Source organism: Mesoplodon bidens, assembly GCF_964165515.1.
Source record: "Mesoplodon bidens genome assembly, chromosome: 2".
Taxonomy (NCBI): Eukaryota; Metazoa; Chordata; class Mammalia; order Artiodactyla; family Ziphiidae; genus Mesoplodon; species Mesoplodon bidens.
In genome coordinates, this window is record NC_138177.1 from 48,272,912 (window position 1) to 48,292,644 (window position 19,733).

Here is a 19,733-nt window from a genome sequence, read left to right on the forward strand (position 1 = left end):
TTGCAGATTATACTGAAATGGACCAGAAAGATAAATGCAGCAATTTTCTTGTCCCACAGCCCTCCCCTCCCCAAATCCTCCATCACCCCACAACCCGCTCCTGCCCCAGTGAGCCCAAGTTCTTGCCGTCCTGATGATCTGCAATTCTCTGCATGACTCTGCCTCTTGGGTTTGTTTAATTAGAAATAGGATGGGAAGTGCTTCCCATGCACTGGCATGTTAATTGCTTATCACAGAAGGAGAAGGGGTGACAACATTTGGTGATGGAAATTTCCACTCTCCATCTCCAGGTTTTCCTCCACTTTCCTCTCCCGCCCTCTCCTTGTCTCTTCCTGCCTCTCGTGTCAGCCTCTCCTGCTCTTTGTCCCTCTTCTCCAGATCTCCAGGCCCTTTGGGGAGCAGGCCCAGAGGCACCTGGCAGGTCAGAATTCAAACCTAAAGGGAAAAGCTGTGCTCTCTCGCACCACGTTCCTCTCTCTCTCCTCCCTCCTCTCCCATTCCAGCCCCTCTTTCTGTCACCCTCAGGCTTTGAAGAGATTCAGAGCAGAGAGAGAGCTCTTTCATTATACTCAGTATTCAAAGGATTCTTTTTCTTTTGTTTCCTTCCCCTCCCCTTATTATTGTTCTTCTTATTTATTTTTATTTTTTACAAAACAGGAGAAAAGAATGAATTGGGTTGGGGGGAGGTGACACATTTCTCCACAAAGGTACAAAATTGCCTATAGAAAGTCAGCCTCAGAGTGCAGACCGGAAGGGTGCCGAGGAGAGGGTTCCTGGGCATCCCCCTCCCACATGTCCTTCTGCTCCAACGGGGGCCCCACTTTGGGAGCAGTCCCCCGAGGTGGGGAGGAGAGGCCTCCTTCAGCTCTTGCCCAGAAGGGGAAAGAGCAAGCAACTGAGACTGTACAGAGACAGAGAAGAGGAGGGGGCGCATCCTGTGGGCCAAGGGCCTGAGGACACAGGCAGGGGACATCCAGGCCCGGGAGCCTCTGGGCACACAGACAACTGGGGAGGTGGGCAGCTTTAGCCAGAGTCCTTCCTGTTCCTTGGAGATGCTCTTCAGAATGGCATCGGAGGAGCCCCCAGAAGGTGAGGGCAGTTTCTGGAGGCTGCAGGAGCACCCCCTAGGGCCACAAAGCTGGCTGTCTTGGTCCAGCTGCCAGGCCTCAAGCACGTGGATCCATGTTACCTTCCTGGCAGGGAACCTGGCCCAGATTGCTTCCCTTTTGGTAAAAAGTAGTCCTAGTTATTTCTCTACTGCTGAGAACAGGCTGAGCTTCAGGAGTTTTGTGACAATGGTGGTGACAGTGTCTCCCCTTCTGAGGACCTGGGCAGCTTCCTCCCTGGATTCCAATGCAGGACAAGGGGTGCAGATACCACCCGGGCTGAGGGGGTGCTCCAGCCCCAGAAAGCCCAGGCTGGAAGGAGAGGCCGCCCACCCACTCCCTGCCTGGGCTGGCCAGTGCCAAGGTGGGCTGCCAGCCCGGCTGCCAGCAGGAGGATGGTGAGAGCCAGGATGGCTATGAGCCCAGGATGGTCCCCTAAGGCTCTGTGACAAGGAGTGGCCTCTTTCGTCCTGGCCCATACACATGCCAACTGGGTGTGGGCATCAGCAAAGGCCACTTGCAGGCAGGCCCAGTACTCCGTGGCCTGAAGGAGGCGGGTGATGTTGTAGCTGTGGGTACCCCGTGGCAGGCGGGCCAGAGCAGTGGCCCTGTGGCCCTGGAGGGCGGAGGCACTGGACCAGGTGAGGTTGGTGGAGACCGTGTTGGGTGGGGAGACCCAAGACAGCAGGATGTGATAGGGGTGAGTCTCCTGCACCTGGAGTTCCAGACCCCATCCCTTGCCTCTGCCTGGCTGCAGGGGAGCCCGGCCAACCACCACACTAACCGTCTTAGTGTCAGCCCCTACCAGGTTCTGGGCCACACAGGTGTACAGCCCTGCCTCTTCCGCCGTCACCCTCCGCAGCTCCAGGGTCCCCTCAGGGTACACCCGGTACTTCCTGCCTGCCCAGGCAGCCGTCAGTCGAACCCCAGCTGGAGTGACCCAGTAGATCTCAGGTTCTGGTTCAGCCAGCGCCCGGCAGTGCAGCACCAGGCTCTCTCCACTGGCCACCTGGAGGCTGGGGGGGAAGCTGCGGGGGGAGATGAGGGGCAGGCAGTGGTCCGTCATCTCCCGGAAGGGCACCTCCCGCACTGGGCGGCGCTGGAGGTCTGGTGGCTCGGCGCACAGGGTGGACTGAGGCTCGATGAAGCGGACATGGGTGCCCGTGGCATTGGCCCAGCGGATGACACAGTCACAGCGGATGGGGTTGCCATGGAGACCCACCTCCTGCAGGTTGGGCAGGGACTCCACCGTCTGCTGGTGCAAGGCACTGAGAGCATTGTTGTTGAGCATGAGGGTCTCCATCTGGGGCAGGTGATGGAAGGCGCGGGGGTGGATGAAGGACAGCCGGGGGTTGTTGGTGATGTCCAGCTTGGTCAGCTCAGGGAGGTTGACCAGGGCAAACTTGTCAATGGAAACCAGTTCCTCCATGTTGTTCAGCCCCAGCTCCTTGAGGTGCAACATGTTGGCAAAGTCCCCGGGCCCCACCCGCTGGAGCGGGTTCTTGTTCAGGTCTAGGAACTTGAGCCCAGGCACCTGCTCCAGCGCCCGCCGGGGTACCCGGGCCAGCAGGTTGTCATAGAAGGAGAGGCTCTCCAGGCTTTGAAGCCCCTCCAGGGCGTAGTCAGAGATCTCGCGCAGGTTCATGCCTGCGAGCACCAGGCTGCGCAGGTTGGCCAGGGGCCGGAAGTTCATGTCCAAGATGGCGTCCACTTTGTTGCCGCCGATCATGAGGATCTCCAGGCTGGGCAGCATCTCGAACCAGCGGCTGTCCACGGCCCTCAGCAGGTTGGAGTTGAGGTGCAGCCGCAGCAGGTTGCTGAGGCCGGCGAAGGCCCTTGGGGCGATGCGGTAGAGCTGGTTGTGGTTGAGATAGAGTTCCTGAAGGCTGGCCAGCCCTGCAAAGCTGTGGTCCTCCAGCCGGGTCAGCTGGTTCTCCTCCAGGTGCAGGCTCAGCAGCTGGGGCAGGGCACGGAAATCACAGTCTCGGGTGTCTGAAAAGCTATTCTGGGACAGGTCCAGCTCTGTGAGATTGGCCAGGTAGCCGAGCTCACTCTGGTCCACGCGGACGATGCCGTTGCTCTGTAGCAGCAGGGTCTGCGTGCCTGCGGGCAGCGCCGGGGGCACGGCTGTCAGGAATAGGTCATTGCAGTCCACGGTGGTGGCCTCGCGGTAGGACGATAAGGGTGTATACCAGGGCCGGATCTGGCAGGCACACCGAGGGGGGCAGGGCACGTGCCAAGGTACCACGGGCACAGTGGCAGTGGCACCAGCCACCCAAGCTAGCAAGAGGGGGGCCACAAGCAGCCTCATGGTGGAGCTGCAGGGCAGGGGACCATCCACAAGACGAGTCTGGAGTCCTCGTGCTCTTAGCGGTTTGCAGGCTGAGGGTCAGCAGCCCTGCCAGGGCCCGGGGAACCACTCTCCCTGGGCAGTCATTCTATGCGGGGATGGGTGGACATCACTTCCTGCCCTCCCGGGTGCGGCTCTCCATCCTTGTCCGCTGGCGCTCGGTCTGCTCACTCATTGCCGTGCCCCATCGGGGCAGCCCTGGAAGAAGAGGATGCAGAGTTAAGGAGGTTGCAGAGAAGCAGAATCTACTCCCTCCTCCTGTGTCTCCCCCGTTTGACTCAAGAGGTCAAAGGAGCTGAGGGGGGTGGACAAGATCAGAGCCAGGGCTCCTGGATTCTGTCCTACAGTCCTCAGGATTTGTTGTCCTTTTTTTAATCTGCTGGGGGAGTGACCGGGAGTCTTCAAGGAAGGCGCAAGAGATTGAGCCTTGGAAGCTTCCAGGATAACTCGCAGAAGGTGTGTGTGTGTGTGTGTGTGCGTGCGCGTGCGTGCATGTGAGGGGATGGCTGAAATTGTCATCTTCAGAGTCCTTCTGAGCCCAGAGAGATCTGGAGTAGATTCTCCAACCTTCCTTACATCTCTCCTCACTGAGTAAATGGGAAATAAAGCGACAGTTTTCAGACATCCCTCTGAGCAGTGTGGGTAGAGGGTGGTAGAAACAAATGCGGCTTCTAAGTTCCAGGGTGCGCTCCCAGGACTTTGAAAGTTGAAAGGCAGTGGACCCTGACCCCACACCCAGACAGGCTGGGGGAGTGGGGTGGTCACCTGGGGCCTGCTTAGGCTCTCCTGGGATAGGGGACAGCTTTGGCTTTTGCCAACTTCCCTACCTGGAGGCAGGGGCTTTCCCTTCCCCTGTAGCCTAGCCGAACTGCCAGGAGGAGGTGGTGGGTTTAAGAAGCCTGGGTCTGAGCACCTCAGTCCTGACCATATGTGATCTGGCCTCAGCCAATTCTCCTGGCTTTTGCCATCCTATTGACTCACTGTGACCAACCTTTCAGGTCAGATTTACCCAACACCCCCCCAACCCCTGTCTCCCAGACAACTCCCAGTTGTTCTTCAAGACTCAACCTAAGGTCAGTCACCTCCTACAGAAAGCTGCTTCTAACCCTCCCCACCTCTGGATGGCTAAGGGGCCTGCCTTGTGCTTTCACAGTACCCCATGCTTTCTTGTCACAGCCCTGATCACATCATGTGGAAATGTCTCCCCAACTGGGGACCTGTCTCACTCATCATCATGCTTGTAGCCCAGGACAGGTGCCCAGTGAGGGTTGATCGTATAAATCAATCTCTATGGTCCCAGGGCCCCTTCCTCCAGGAGGTTGGGTCCCTACCCCCACTCCAGTCTAGAATCCAAGCCCCTGCTGTTCCTTCCTCCTGGGTATGAACAATCAATCTGGGTTCTCTAGAAGAACCCATGGCCAGGATGCTTCGCCCTAGACGAAAGTCCAGCCTTGGCCTAGAACCGAGATGGGCGAACCAAAGGGGGGCCCCTGGGCCTGGTCTGACTCCTGAGTGGAAGTCTGACTGGGTAGTTTTCCAGCTGCAGACATCAGTGGAGTGCACAGTTATTGAATGCCTGCTATTTGCCAGGACCTTTCAAAGACTATGTCTTATTTCACTTAACCCTCATAAAGAGTCTACAAGATAAGCATTAGTACCTCCAGTTTGCAGATGAAGAAACTGAGGTTTGGAAGAGGTTAAAGAATTTGGCTCAAGCCATACAGCTGGTAAATGTCAGGAGACACGAATTCAGAGGTTGTGCCGTTTACACTGTACTTCTCTGCCCCCAGATCTGGCCCGACCCTACCCTGGATACCCTGAGCTGTACTGGCTGCTGAAGCAGCAGGCTGCGTGCCCATTCTTGTCCCCTGAGGAGATGACTCCCTTATCAGGGAGCTGCAGGAAGCTGGGAGCTGTGTCTTCCACCACCTTCCAGGCAAGTGCCTCTCAGCTGGCCAGCGGGGCTCTTTGCCCACCTCATCCCACTTCCAGGATGCTGGGCCCGGGGAGGGGAGCAGTTGGAGGCCTCCCTTGAGCAAGGGAGCGGCATGCCTATTTACATTTGACTACTTCCCACCTTCCTCTGCAGCTATTTCTGAAGGTGGGAAAAACAACATGACTTAAAATGCACAGAGGTTTTGAGTGGAGGTGTGTGTACACTGACACGTAAAACTCAGGGCAAACACACGTGCACACCCGCATCCACGTGCAGAGGGGAGCCTGGAGTACTCAGCCACCCAGGCCGGTGAGCGGTGGTCAGGAAGAGTGGTGGGGATTCTGCCGTGTGCTATGTGAGTGGAGAGGCAGCGGGGACAAGCTGAGCCCTGGGATGGCCCTGTCACGGAACTAGGGCTGTGGTCCTGCCACACGTGCACACCAGAGGCTCCTGCCTCCTGCCCAGGCCTCACCCAAGAAAGGTGAACCCACCAGCAAAGAGATCTTACTATTACCACTTCCTACCAGAGCACCCTGGGAAAAGTTCACTGCTCTGAGCATCTGTTCCTTATGTGTAAAGTGAGCTTGTCATTAGGATTAAAGGAACTGGGTGCGGTGCACACAGAGAGCTCAGCAAGGCTTAGTTCTCTTTCATCTCCCAGGGTTGGGAAGCTCCCCAGCTATAGGACTTCTTAGTGGGGGATAGAAGTTGGATCCCAGGACTCAACAAGCCCCTATTAAGCTTGCCCACCGTGGGCCCAGTGTCGCCCCCAGGTGGGATGGGGAGCTGTGAGCAGGACTAGATAAAACGTCACGTCTTTAAGAGTGCCACTCTGGCAGGACCAAAAATGTAAAATGATTAGGAGAGCCCAAGAAAAGTTCGTTAAGGGGAGAGGAGGCTGCAGTGGGTGGAGAGTGCCTTCAGACCTTGCCCGAGCCCCAGGTTCCTCCTCCAACATCTCTGTCCTGGCACCTTTGTCCTACAGATGCTCAACTGTATGGATGGGATCGAGAAGCCATTTAAAAGTTCATTCAAAACGTCCAGAGATTCGCCTTTCCCTCCACTCCAGGCTCACCCTCCTCCTTGCCCCTGTGGCTGGGCTGGGGGGCGGGTGGTGAGCCAGAGCTCCAGCCCCTCAGCCAGGAGCCTCGGGCTGGGGCTCGGCATCCAGAGGCCCAGAGACGATGACTCATGTTTGTACGCACCTCTGGTCCCAAGGCTTGGCAAAGGCCCAGACAAGTCCTCCCCCTCACTGCTGAGCACACAGCCCCTTCCAAGATAGAACTCAGAGCTGCCCACTCACCTGCCATCACCACTTAAGGCTGTCTTGCACATGGCCCACTCATGCAGGCTTGATTAGCAATTTCTGCTGGGAGCCAGAGCTGTAGAGAAAGCTAATTGTCTTTTATCTATAATCTCCCGGGGTGAGCAGGAGTTCAGACTACCACGCGTACATTTTCCCCAACTGGATTTCAAGCTCTTTGCAGTAGGGGCTATGTCTTGCATGCTTTTTGTGTTCCCGGTGAGCCAAGTGTAGGATTGAGCATGCAGAGGGTACTGGTGAGTGGATACAAATTGTGAAGTGTGTAACTCTCCCATCAACCCTGTGTGCAGACAGAGAAGGGATTGTTTAGTCTCATTTTACAGGGGAAGCAACTGAAGCAAGGAGAGGTTAATTGACACGTCAGAGCTTGCACAGCTTCTGACGTGGTGGGGTCAGAATTCAAACCCAGGTCTTTGACTCTGTAACCTGCCCCACCAGCCCAGCCAAGGTTCACTGCCTGGCAGCTCAACGCCCGCCTTAACAGAAGCAGAGTGCAGGGCTGGTGGCCCAGAATGCCTACTTCAGGTGCCTGTCCTTTCAGAAATGAATGGGTCCCCTGCCCCTCCCCAACGCTACCTGAGGAGGCCCCTCAGACACCATTCCTTCATTTCTGGCTAGAGTGACTTCCTTGGGGGGACACATGGGGAAGACCCTGTTCCTCTGAGTGTGTGGCTGGGCCCGGAAGCACAGGGACAGACACAGCCAGCAGGCTGCACAGAGACCTCAGCCTGCCTTCGGACTGGGGGCTGGGTGCTCCTCTTTGTTCAGGGACAGCTGGAGCCATGACCGTCAGTGACAGGGGAAGCAGGGTTGCCCACTGCAGGAGCAAAGTTTCTCTTGGAAGGGCTGGCTCTGCAAGCCCCAACGGACCCACCTCCTCCCGGCAGCGGCTCTGGATTTAGCAGAAAGTATGGAATTGATCCCGTACACTCCCCATTAAACTCCAACCCTTGGCAAAGCCCCAAATGAAGAATTTTGGAGAAGCTGACATCAGCAGCCGGAGCTGCTCGTCTCCCTTTCCTCCATCTCTGGCCCTGCCTCCAGTACAGTCCCAGGCTCCTGGCAGCACTGACAGCAAGTTGCTCCTCCAGGTGGCTGGTGGATACAGAGCCTCTCCCTCCCCCAACTCCTCTCCCGTCCCCACAGCCTCTGCCCAGCCCCTCTGAGCTGGGAGCCCTCCGGAGGGAGGAACAGCCAGCGGCAGTGATCAATTGCCTGGCCTTCGCTGCTGCTTCAGTGCCAGGTCCCCCTGAGCTGCGGAGACAGATGGGCAGCATAATTGAGTGTAGCATTGATAAACTCCGGCCTCCTCACCAGCAGCTAAGCGCTGGGTTGGGGGATGCAGAGGTGGGGGGGGGGCATCGCTCCATCTGTACACCTGGCCTCCACTCCTCCTGAGAGGTGAGCATGGCCCCTCACTCCCACCTCTCATTTAATCACAGACAGCCAGGACCTCAGAGCTGGAGGAGACCTCGGCATTTATCTAGTCTTCCAGAGTCTGAATTCCATAAATAACTTATGCAAAGGAGGAGTGGTGGAGCGGAAGGAGCCTGGGCGCTGTGATCAGAGTATGAGTCTGGCGCTGCCGCTCACTGTGTGACCTTGGACGAAGTTAGACGACCCAAGCTGGGAAGTGAGGATGAGACCCTCTCACAGAACTGCTGTGCGGAGCCAGGATGCAAGGTCTATGACGTGCCTGTTAGTTGCCTTCATTGCCCCCTTCACCATTGCCTCTCCTCCCATCTTAGCCCCTACTTCTCATCTCTCACCTTTCGTCATAAACCTTTCCTTTCTATTATGGTATAACTTATGTACAGGAGAGTATATAAATGGCACAAATCCCAAGTGCACAGCTTGATGGATTTCTACCTTAGTAGAAACCAGTAGATACCAGTAGATACCTAGTAGATACCAGTAGATATCTACTTAGTAGATACCAGTATAACCACCACCCATAGCAAGATATAAGCATTTCCAGCCCTCCCGAGGTTCCTATGTGGCCCTTCCCAGTCAATGTCCAGCCCCCACCTGGAGTTAACCATTGTCCTGACTTCTATCATCACCAATCAGTTTCATCTTTTAAACCCAGAATTCCCCTTCCTTCTCCATCACAACTTGGAACCAGGGTCTTTGGAAACAGTTGACTCTGGCTTTAGGGAACGCCAGAACCTCAGAGCTGAAATTCACTTAATTCATCCTCCTGCTTCATAGTGGCTATAGCTTCTCAGGGTCTCACACTTAATCAGCGATCTTCAGGAAGGGAGACTGATTCCTCTTGTTCCTCTTTCTTGTTTTACAATTCCCATATCTAGAAATTGCTCTATGCCCTAGGGTCCCCTCTCCGGTTGGAATCCTAGGACTTGGGCCTGTGAGCGTCATGCTGCCTTGAGGCAAGAAGATGGCAGGATAACCTCCTGGCAGCCCTTCCCCAAAGCCCTGCTGGGTCTTGGCCACCTCCTGGGGCAGCATTGCCTGGCCCTTTTTGTTGCCAGACCCCTAGGTATTCTGATTACAGAATCTGGGGCACCAGGCAGAGGACAAATGGGGGAGTGACCAGGAAGGAGAGACCCAGACGCACTTGTAACTGCCCCAGACCTCTCCACTAGCCCATTTCAGAGGCTCCTTGCACTCAACTTGTCCCAAGCCCAACATCTCCCACCAAACCTGCTCAGGAGGCACTGCCATCCACCAGTCTCCAAGACTGGAAATCTCCGCCATGGTGACGCGTCCCTCCCACCTCACACACACCCACCACAGTGCTCACGCTCACGTTCCCTTTTCATTTCTTGACTGTCACAACAGCCTCCTCACCCTGGAGTGACCCTCTCATTCCCAGGCACCTCATGCTCCTCCTAGACTAGGCTTGCTATTTCCTTCTCCTCCGCGGGCCTCTCACTCAAACAGCAAAACCTCTCCCCAACTTCAACTATCAAAGCCCTCTTCAGCCATAAAAACCCATCCCAAATGCCACCTCCTCTGTGACATGTTCCCAGAGGGCCTCCTAGAAGGGTGGTTACACCCACCGCAGTCCCGGAGACTCTGAACAGACCTCCACGGTAACAGCTCCTTCCTTATTGTCATTCTGAGAGCCTGTGTTCTCAACCAGGCTGGGAGCTCCTGGAGGAAAGGATGGTTTGTTATTTATTTTTGTCTTCTCAGAGCCTAGTGCAGTGCAGAAGTTCCTGGTAAGGGTGGGAGGTGTTCTACAGCCATGAACTATGAATCGCAACCCATTAGCAGGTCATGAAAACAGTTTAAAGTGGATAACAATGTACATTAAAAAAAATGAAATAGAAAATAGAGTGCATAGTATGTAGCTAGACTAAGTGTTGTTTTGAGAAATTTTTCCCCTCTGTTTTACACACACATGCACACACACACACCTGTGTACAGACGGATGTGATGCAAAATCATGCATTTTTGCCCTTGAGTCGCAGCTATAAAAGCTTGAAAATGATGAGTCTGCAGAGCCTCTCTCTGAGTGAGGTGAGTCCCTTCAACTCTAGTTGATGCCGCTGGAAGGATGACATAAATCAAAGTGTCAGAGGGAAGATACGACGCCCCCGAGTGCCTTCTATGTGCAGGATTTCTATTTGCTCGCCACTCTAGAGATACCTCATCCTATCCTCCCAACAACCCTGTAAGTAGGTACTTTTTAGAAGAGAAACCTCAAGCTCAGTGGAGACAAGGGATCAGACCCAGGTCCCACAGCTAGAATGTGGAAGAGCCTGAGTGCGAACCCAGCTGTGTCTCACACACCAGCCCTTTCTACTTCCATGATTCTGGTGCCAGAAGCTGAATTCCAAGAGTGGAGGATACTGGGGAGACGGGAGGAGAGAAGGGAGGAAAATGAGAGGGCATCTCCTGGTGAAAGGATGAGGTTTCTCTTGTCTACCCTTGCCCTCCCCTTCCCTCTGGAGTGAGAAGAGTCAGTTCCAGTAAAAACCCTTTCCTGGCCCGAGAGGGAAGGGACTTGTTCCCAGGAAGAAATATCTACATTCCCAGGTCTCTGGACTGGCCCTGGACAGAGGGTGTTGCAATTCTACTGCCTGGAAGGGAGCCTGCCTCGTTATTTCTTAAGTAGGAGTGGAGGGCGCCAGTAGGTAGCCCCCAGTCATTTTTGTCTGGTTGCACTGCACCAAAGAGGCTTCAGGGGAGTGGAGCCAGCTTTGCAGGGGCCTGGAGAGCAGCGCCAGGCTGAGCTCCACCGCCACCCGCCGCCAGCCTTCTGCTGACTTCTCTGCCCATCCTCAGGAAACCTTCTCTGACCCCTCCATGCCTCTCCTGGGCTCCTCTGGTGCCTCAGCGTCCCTCCCCTCCATCATACACTGGCTGTTTACTTGTCTGTCTGCCTCTCCCTCCAGACTGTGAGGCCCTCGGGGGAAGAACTGTGCTCCAACTTGCCAGTTCCTCCAACAGTCTGGCACACAGTAGGAGCTCAGAAGATACCTACGGAAGGAGAGAGAGAAAGGCAAGGAAGGGCAGGGCACGAGAACAGAAGGGGGATGGTTGCTTCAGAGCTCCTAAAAGCAGGTGGACCTGAGTCTGGCCTCGTGAAGGAGATCCAGAGCGCACCTCCTGTAGGCACACACCCGGGCTCCCCTGCCCTGGCTCTGGCCACTGCACGGCCACTATAGCCCTTCCCTTGATGGAGAAGGCACTTCAGACTTAACTTTCTGCCTCTGGATTCCACCCTACGATGATCCTCCCCCTCTGGAGCTCCCTCAGGCGCCCCCTCTGGAAATCCTGTGGACACTCTGAGATCTTAGGTTAGCGGTTCAAAGGAGGGCTTTGGAGTCGAATCCTGGTGCTGGCTATGTGACCTCGAGCATCCTTACTCAGATTCCTCCTCTCTAATGCGGGGAGAGAGCCTACCTCATGGGGGGAAATCTGCAAGAATGAGGCCTGCTAAGTGCCTGGCGCTCACCGGAGCGCTCTGCCCTTTTCATCTACCTCGGTTTGTCTGAGGCACAGTCCCTGGCTTCCAGGCCACCTGGCCCGCACCAGATGGCCTGTCCATGGTCGTGTGGCCTGTAACACAGGCAGCCTCTCCTAGGAACCCTTCCATCTCAGCCTGACACTCCTTCCTGACGGAGCTGCCCTCTCCTGGGTCAACTTTAAGCACCCCCCTGGGCCTCCAACCAGGGTCCAGTTCTCGTCTTTAGGATTCGAGAAGGCTCTAGAACTCAGTTCATTTACAGGTCACCAATGTCTGACACACTCTCACCCAACAGCTCACTCTTCCTGCCTTAGGTGAGCAGCTCCTCTATTTGCCCAGGTGCTCCTTGGAAGGGTTGAGAGGGCCCCTCCTAGCAGAGCTCTAAATGTCCCAGCTTGACCGCAGCCTGCGGACATTCCACACTGGCCACAGGCGCAAGCCAGAGGGGCGGCCAAGCCCAGCTGCTGACCTCCAGCCTCTCCCACCTCTCTCCCTATAATTCTCCCTACCCTTGCTAGAATTAGCCAGGGGTGCTGGGCAGACCCTGCAGCATTCTTGAAAGGCTCCCTCCTGCAGCCCTTCAGACACAGTGGATCCCTGGGAGTTAGGTGCAGCGGAAGGAGAGGGAAGGCTTCAGATAGATGCAAGCAGTGCTCTTTCCTGCCCCTGTGCCTTTGCACATGCAGGGGCCTTGCCCAGAAGTCCCTGTCACTGCTTGTGTGCTCCCATCTCTGAAGTCTCAGTTCACACTGGCCCCCTCTGAAGTCTTCCCTGACCACCGCCCACGCCCCATTAATCAATCCCTTTCTCCTTCTCCCATCCTTGAAGAACCCATATCCACTGTGATGCTCAACTCCTCTCTCAGACTGTGAGCCCCTCGAGGGCAACTCTGTGACTCATGAGCCCAGAACTAACAGTGAGAGAAGCACCAAGGCAGGGTGGGGGTGGGAGGAATGCCTGGGGAGAGGGCTTGGGGCCTGGGTGGCTGAGGAGAAAGAGGCTGAGCAAATGGGGAACAGACCAGTTAAACAAGGAGAAAGGCCAAAGCTCTTCTAGCGGAAGAAGAAAATGAAATCAGAATGAAAATTGATGAGGCAGAGAGAAAAGGAGACTCGTTTCATCAGCAGGTTTGCCAGATGAAGCTCAGAGATAAATCACGAGGCGGAAGGAGCCCTGGTCTCGGTGTGGCTCACTGCCTTCTCCTTCTGTCAGCTGTCTCGGGCAAGCCTGAGAGATAAATGGCTGCAGCTGAGGCCCCGCAGTGGGTTTTTTTCCATCCCCAACCGCAGTAAGAATGGCCTGTCAGTCGTCATCGCCTCCTCCAGGCCTGCCCTGCCCACGCCTTCACGCGCTCCCCTCCCGTGGCCCTCCTCTTCCCCTGATCCCCTCCTCAGTGCCGCTGGCCTCTCCCTCAGCAGCACCCCCATCATCCCTCCCCAGCTCGGGGTCAGGCCTGTGGAGAGCATTTGTCAGAAGCCCTGTCCAAACTTCTGTGCCCCTATCCAGCTTCTCTGAAGTCAGGGTGGGAAGGAGAGGTCAGGGCATGAGAACTGGTGGTAGAGGACATGGGACAGGACAGGACTGGGTTCTAGTTCTGGCCTGGGACAGACCTTGGAGTGTGTCCTCTTACTTCTCTAGCCCTTGGGCTCCTCATCTGTGAAATGAGGAGGTTGGGCTAGAGCAGTGGTTCTAAAGCTGAGGTCCCTGGACCAGCAGTATCAGCATCACTTGGAAACTTGTTAGACATGCAGATTCTCAAGCCCACCCCAGACCTCCAGAATCAGGAACTCAGAGAGTGGGGCCTAGTTACCTGTGTTTGAGGAAGCCATCCAGGTGAATCTGATGTATGTGCATGGAGAATCACTGGGCTAGATAACCTCCAAGGACCCTCCAGATGAGATTAGAATTCTGTAAACGAGAACAGTGCCCGCTAGGAACGCTCAATTAAAACTAAGTGGGGGGCTTCCCTGGTGGCGCAGTGGTTGGGAGTCCGCCTGCCGATGCAGGGGACACGGGTTTGTGCCCCAGTCCGGCAAGATCCCACATGCCGTGGAGCGGCTGGGCCCGTGAGCCATGGCCGCTGAGCCTGCGCGCCCGGAGCCTGTGCTCTGCAGCGGGAGAGGCCACAGCAGTGAGAGGCCCGCGTACTGCCAAAAAAAAAAAAAAAAAACTACGTGGGGACTTCCCTGGTGGCACAGTGGTTAAGAATCCACCTGCCAATGCAGGGGACACAGGTTTGAGCCCTGGTCTGGGAAGATCCCACATGCTGCAGAGCAACAAAGCCCATGCACCACAACTACTGAGCAGGCACTCTAGAGCCCATGAGCCACAACTACTGAGCCTGTGCACTAGAGCCCGGGAGCCACAACTACTGAAGCCCGTGTGCCACAACTACTGAGCCCACACGCCTAGAGCCTGTGCTCTGCAACAAGGGAAGCCACTGCAGTGAGAAGCCCGCCCACCACAACTAGAGAAAGCCTGCATGCAGCAATGAAGACCCAATGTAGCCAAAAATAAATAAATAAATAAATAAATAAATAAATAAATAAAAAGCTATTAAAAAAAAAAACCCCAAAACCTATGTGTATGATGAACTCCTTATCATTATCCTGATAGATAAGAGTTGAGTTTTCCAGACCCCTCTCACCTTCTCTGTCCCGGCCACAAGGAAGCTCTCTACCCAATGAGCATTAATAGAGCCCTGACTGTATGCTGGCGCTGTGAGGGGATAGGGATACAAGGTCATGGGGAGGGCAGGCGGGAGTCACAAATTTAAAAACAAAACAAAACAAAACACTCTACTAAAGTATGATAAGAGTTGTCACAGAAGTACTTACCAAGGGCAACAGGGGCATAGTCTGGAGGAGAGAACACAATTCTGTGAGGAAATTTCTAGAAGTCATTGAATTATACACTAAAAATGGGTAGATTTGTTGGTATGCAGTGTACTTCAATAAAGTTGTTTTTAAAAAAAACCTCCCAGGGAAGTGTTGCCTAGGTCAGCAGATGCACAGATGGTAGAAGACCATTCTATACATACTGGGGACACCAAGAGCAAAGGTGCTGGGATAAAAATGATGGAGTGAACTCTAAGAACTGAGTGGTCCCCCTTAGTTTCCAAGAGTGTAGGTGAGGTGAAGAGGCTGGAGCAGCAGGCTGGAGCCAGAACAGTCTGGACATGATATTGGAGGTAGAGGGCAGCCAAGAGGGCATCTAAGGCAGTGACCACTATAGCCATCAATAATATCCATTATGACTGGATGCACCACCTTGCAATTTAAATTCTTCCATCTCCACGATCCTGTGTGATATTCACAATAGCCTTGCAAGGTCATAGATGCCATTATCCCCATTTTAATGGAAAAGATATTAAGTGACTTGCTCAAGATCATACAGCAAACAAGTAATGGAGCCAGGGCTAAAAGACAGTATGCTTCGAAGTCCAGACTTACTTTCTCGGTGGGATGGCAATGTTAATAATGGTAGACATTGACCAAGGACTGCCTATGAGCCAGGCCTTGGGCTGGGCTCTGAAATGTGATTGCACTCAATGCTCAAAACCACAGTAAGATATGGGGATTACTAGCCCCATTTCACAGATGTAGGTACCTTGCACAAGAACATCCAGCTGGTAAAGCCAGGACTCAGACAAGGTCTGGCTGGCTGCCAAAGCCCATGCTCTACACTCCGACCCCACATCGCCCTCCTCCAGCTCCCACTGCCCAGCTCTCTTCAGGCCCAGGATGGAATGGGAGATTTCCAGCTGACTTCTTATTCAAATTCTCTTGAGCCTGGGCCAACCCAAGAGAAAGAAAATGGCCCCCAGCCTAAGCTGAACAGCCCTTCTTTAAGGGAAGGCCCTTTCCAATCTGGCAGGGCCTTCTTTCCTCCAAGCCCATCAATGCCTTCTGAGCCCCACACACCCACTGGGGGACCAGTGCCTTCCAGGGCCCGGAGCCCAGTGGATAGAAGCACTTCCATCTCATGATCAATAACAGGCATAATTCAGTGACTGCAGCAAGCACAAAGGAGTGTGTAGGTTAAATCAATATTTAGAAGCTTCGAAATGAAACTAATTAAGAGCAAGCCTTAATGATTTTTACTGCCTGGGAATAAAAAGGACAAAAAGCCTGCCCATATTTCATGAGTCCACCTTAGTAGCTTGTAATCATTTGGAAGAGCAGAAGATGAAAAGCGCTCCCAGCCAGCCCCACTTTCTGCATTGCAGGAGAGGGGAGCACCTCGTCCTTGGTAGCAGAAGACGAGGAGGAGAAGATGAATGGGATGGAGCACAGGATGCAAACTGCATTGTGGAAGGCCACTGGCTTAGGTCAGGGATCGTTACGGATTGAATTGTGCCCCCCCCCCAAAGATACAGTGAAGTCCCACTCCCAGAACCTGTGAACGTGACCTTAATTTGGAAACAGGGTCTTTGCAGATGTAATCAAGTAAAGATGAGGTTATACTGGGTTAGGGTGGGCCCTAATCCAATGACTGGTGTTCTTATAAGAAGAGAGGAATTTGGACACAGACACAGAGACACAGGAAGAATTCAATGTGGTGATGGAGATTGCGACTGAAGTGCTGCAGCTGCGAGCCAGGGAAGCCAGGACCAGAGCCTGGGAGAGGCAAAGAGGGAGTCTCCCCTACAGGTTTCAGAAAGACCACGGCCTGGTCCTGCTGCCCTTCTGACACACTGATTTCAGACGTCTAGACTCCAGAACCCGAGACAACTAAGTTTCTGTTATTTAAGCCATCCAGTCCAGTTTGTAGTACTTTGATACGGCAGCCCCAGTAAACTCATGCCGGGATCCTGGATTCTGGTTCCCACTCTACCACTTACTAACTGTGCAAGGTTGGCAAAATGCTTAACCTCCGTGAACCTCAGTTTTCGCCTCTGAAAAATGGGGATAAGACTAGTCCCTTCCATCTTTTCTGTCCAGAGATCTGGTTCCGATCTAATGAAAACATGAGTGTGAAATATGCTATGAGCTGTGAGGGCTACACAAATACCACCTAGGCTCACTGCTAGTGGAGACAATCTGGGAACGACTCAGGAGCTGTCAGAGGGGCAGGAAGTTCCTTGCCAGCTCACAGGGCTGTGATCCAATCAGATCACAGGTGTGAGGCGTCTTTGCCTCATTAGAGATATTATATACATGAGGAGTATTTTCATTGTCGTTCTCAACAGAGATTTTATTTGCTGCCCACTTGGCCCTAGCTTTCTCATCTGTAAAATGAAAGGGTTGGACAACATTATTAAGGTATTTTTCAGCATCAATTCCTGGGCTTATTCCTATATACATATTAATATATATTTGATATATATACTTAAAGTAGTATATCTTAGCCTCCCAACCTCATTCTCATCCCAGTAGCCCAGGACAATGCAGAGGGGTGCCAGCTAAGTACTGTGGTGAGAGATAGGAGTGCTGGGGTTTTGCATCCCTTTGCCCTCCACTGCCTGGGTTAAGAGAGGAACCAGAGCACTTTCCTCTCTCCTCCCTCAAGCTTACCAGGCATGAAAGGAACAGGAAACCACGCAGGCAGCAGATAAAATCTCTATCGATCATGGGATGGCTGGCATCCCACGTCCGGCTGGCTCAGGGCTGTTCATCTTCGATAAACGTTCCTAATGACGCGCTCACACTGAATGCTGGGGCTGTCTTGTTAAAGTGCAACAGAACAGGGTGGCCAAATGTGGGGCTGCTGACTCTCTGCCGGGGCCTCTTCCAGGGCTCCAGGGGGGATAAGGTTCTCAGGTGGCCTCTCAAAATTTTGGAAGGAGCTGCACCTTGCAGCAGTGGGGTTCTCAAATGTGGGGACCAAGCTAGCTTCCTGCCACATGACAACCAACATTCTTCCCAGATGTGTATCCGTGTGGCGAGTGAGCGTGTTTGCATGCCGCCCTCACAGGAAGGGAAACATCAGCATCAACAGAACCACCACCACGATGCTATCACCTGAGATTTACCAGCACGGCGGTCACCCCACCTGCAGCACACCACCTCTATCAACATCACCACCCCATTGTCATCATTGTCCTCAGCCGTGATCACTAGGACCCCCACGCTCACTGTCATCACCACACATCACTCTGAACACCCTCCACCAGCATCATTATCCCTCCATCCACTGCTGCTACAATCCTGGTCATCAGAGAACCCTGATCATCGTCAGAGAACTTGTTTGGCTTCATCTCTGTGACTTATTCAACATCTGAAACAGATATGGGTAGAGAACTTGTTTGGTTTCATCTCTGTGACTTATTCAGTATCTGAAACATATATGGATTTCGCCATTGGGACATATGAGACCTTACAAGGCTAACGTGAGAATGGGTGGATTCACATGTACACAGAGATCCATCCTAACATAAGCAAAAACATGGACATGTGATGTACACACGGAGAGCACCAGGGGGAAGGGGAGTGGGGTTGGAAGGACAGGCAGGGGACAGGTCAACCAGAGCTCCACATTCTCCTTAGGAGAAAAAAATTACAATCCTTTGTCTCCTATTATCTCTGTTTTCCAACTCTGGCTGCACCATAGATTCATATGGGGATCTTTTAAAATATACTGATGCCTACATCCCACTCCAGACCAGTTAAAATCAATCTCTGGGGGTACAACGCAGGCATGGAATTAAAACTCCCCAGGATTTCTTTGTATGTAAATTTTACATGAAAAGAAAAACAAAACAGTAAAATAGAGTTGAACTCCATAGTCGTTAAAGTATTTAGGGAAAAGTGTACTAATGTCTGCAATTTACTTTAAAATGCACCAAAAATAAGATGGATTGATGGATAGATGAAAGAGATGTGATAAAGCAAGTCTCGTAAAAGGTTAATGGTACAATCTAGGTAGTGGGTATATTATTGCTCACGGTAAAATTCCTTCAACTTTGCTGTATATTTGAAATTTTTCATAATAAGATATTGGGAAAAATATCCAATTGGTGGTACTGTGAAGCTAGAGCTGAGAACCACTGCATCTAAAGGAAAAATCCATAAGCAAGTGAGTTTCTCTTTCCTCCACCCTCCATGAGTGAAAAAACATACCCCCTTTCTCAACAAACCAATCAGACTCTTGTCCAGCGTTACCCACCCTTCTTGGGTCTCATCACACGTAGACAAGTGGATTTGGATGGTGCACCAGGGGAAACGGAGGCAGCTGCTTGCTGTAGGAGTGGGCGGCTAGGGAGACACCTGGCTGCCCAGGCCTCGCAGGGCTGGGCCTGGGACCCACTGCCATACCAGTTGGCCAGCTCTGCTCTGCTCAAATGGCCCCGAGTCTCCTCTTTCTAAAGCCTCGGCTCAGCATTCTTAGCAAGGATTAAATCCTTTCCCAGGAAAACCAGGCCAGAGTCTATTGCAGAGAGAGAGAGAGAGAGAGAGAGAGAGAGAGAGAGAGAGAGAGAGAGAGAGAGAGAGAGTGTGTGTGTGTGTGTGTGTGTGTGTGTGTGTTAGATACTGCGGGCAGGGGCCAGGCTCCACGTCTCATCTGTATGCTCCTCCACAGCTGGCTCGTCCTGGCGGGGGAGTGCCATGGCAACACCGTGCTCTTTAAACACAGGAGTTTGTGCTGCCATCGCAAAGCAGCATTAGGCAATTTAATTAAGGAGCAGGCAGCAGACAAACTCTGTGAGTTAAAGGCATTGTATTAAATCCCATTGTATTATGCAGCTCAGTTCCCCCAGGAGCTGCAGAGCTGGGGGAGGACAGAGGAGAATTTGCTGGGGTTTCTTTTCTCTTCTTTGCTTTTTTCTGGCCTCCTTTCTGCTTCATGAATGCATTCACTGAACGTAGGGGGACCCCAACTGTGACTGCCTGCTCCCCCCAGCCCAAGCGTCAGGCCCTGGCATAAGGTCTGCTGGCTGCAGTCTGGGCAGTATCATCGCCAGCACTGACCCCGTGTGTGTATCACCATTCACAGGGCACTCTCAGCGCGTTATCTCAGGGCCAGGCCTCCAACCCGAGCTTCTGTATCCACTCGGCACCAAGCTCAGTGTTTCCCATGCAGGGTCTCACTGAATCCCCCCACACCCTCGGAGTAGGAACTTCTGGCAGCCCCATTCT

General features: G+C 53.5%; 1 protein-coding gene across 3 annotated transcripts in view; it reads right to left on the reverse strand.

Annotated features, from left to right (window-relative positions):
- Window positions 1–636: 636 nt before the first annotated feature.
- Window positions 637–19,733, reverse strand: part of LRRN2 (leucine rich repeat neuronal 2) — a 63,886-nt gene continuing 44,789 nt past the window's right edge. The window contains exons 2-3 of one of the 3 annotated variants that reach the window (XM_081223981.1): window positions 13,466–13,563; window positions 637–3,654 (exon numbers count right to left, since the gene is read on the reverse strand). In XM_081223981.1, the coding sequence (XP_081080107.1) occupies window positions 1,279–3,417 (2,139 nt within the window). In that variant the 5' untranslated portion in view covers window positions 3,418–3,654; window positions 13,466–13,563 and the 3' untranslated portion in view covers window positions 637–1,278. Of the gene's footprint in view, window positions 3,655–10,099; window positions 10,183–13,465; window positions 13,564–19,733 lie in introns of those variants that run through there. The other 2 variants (XM_081223982.1, XM_081223980.1) reach the window with 2 other exon arrangements.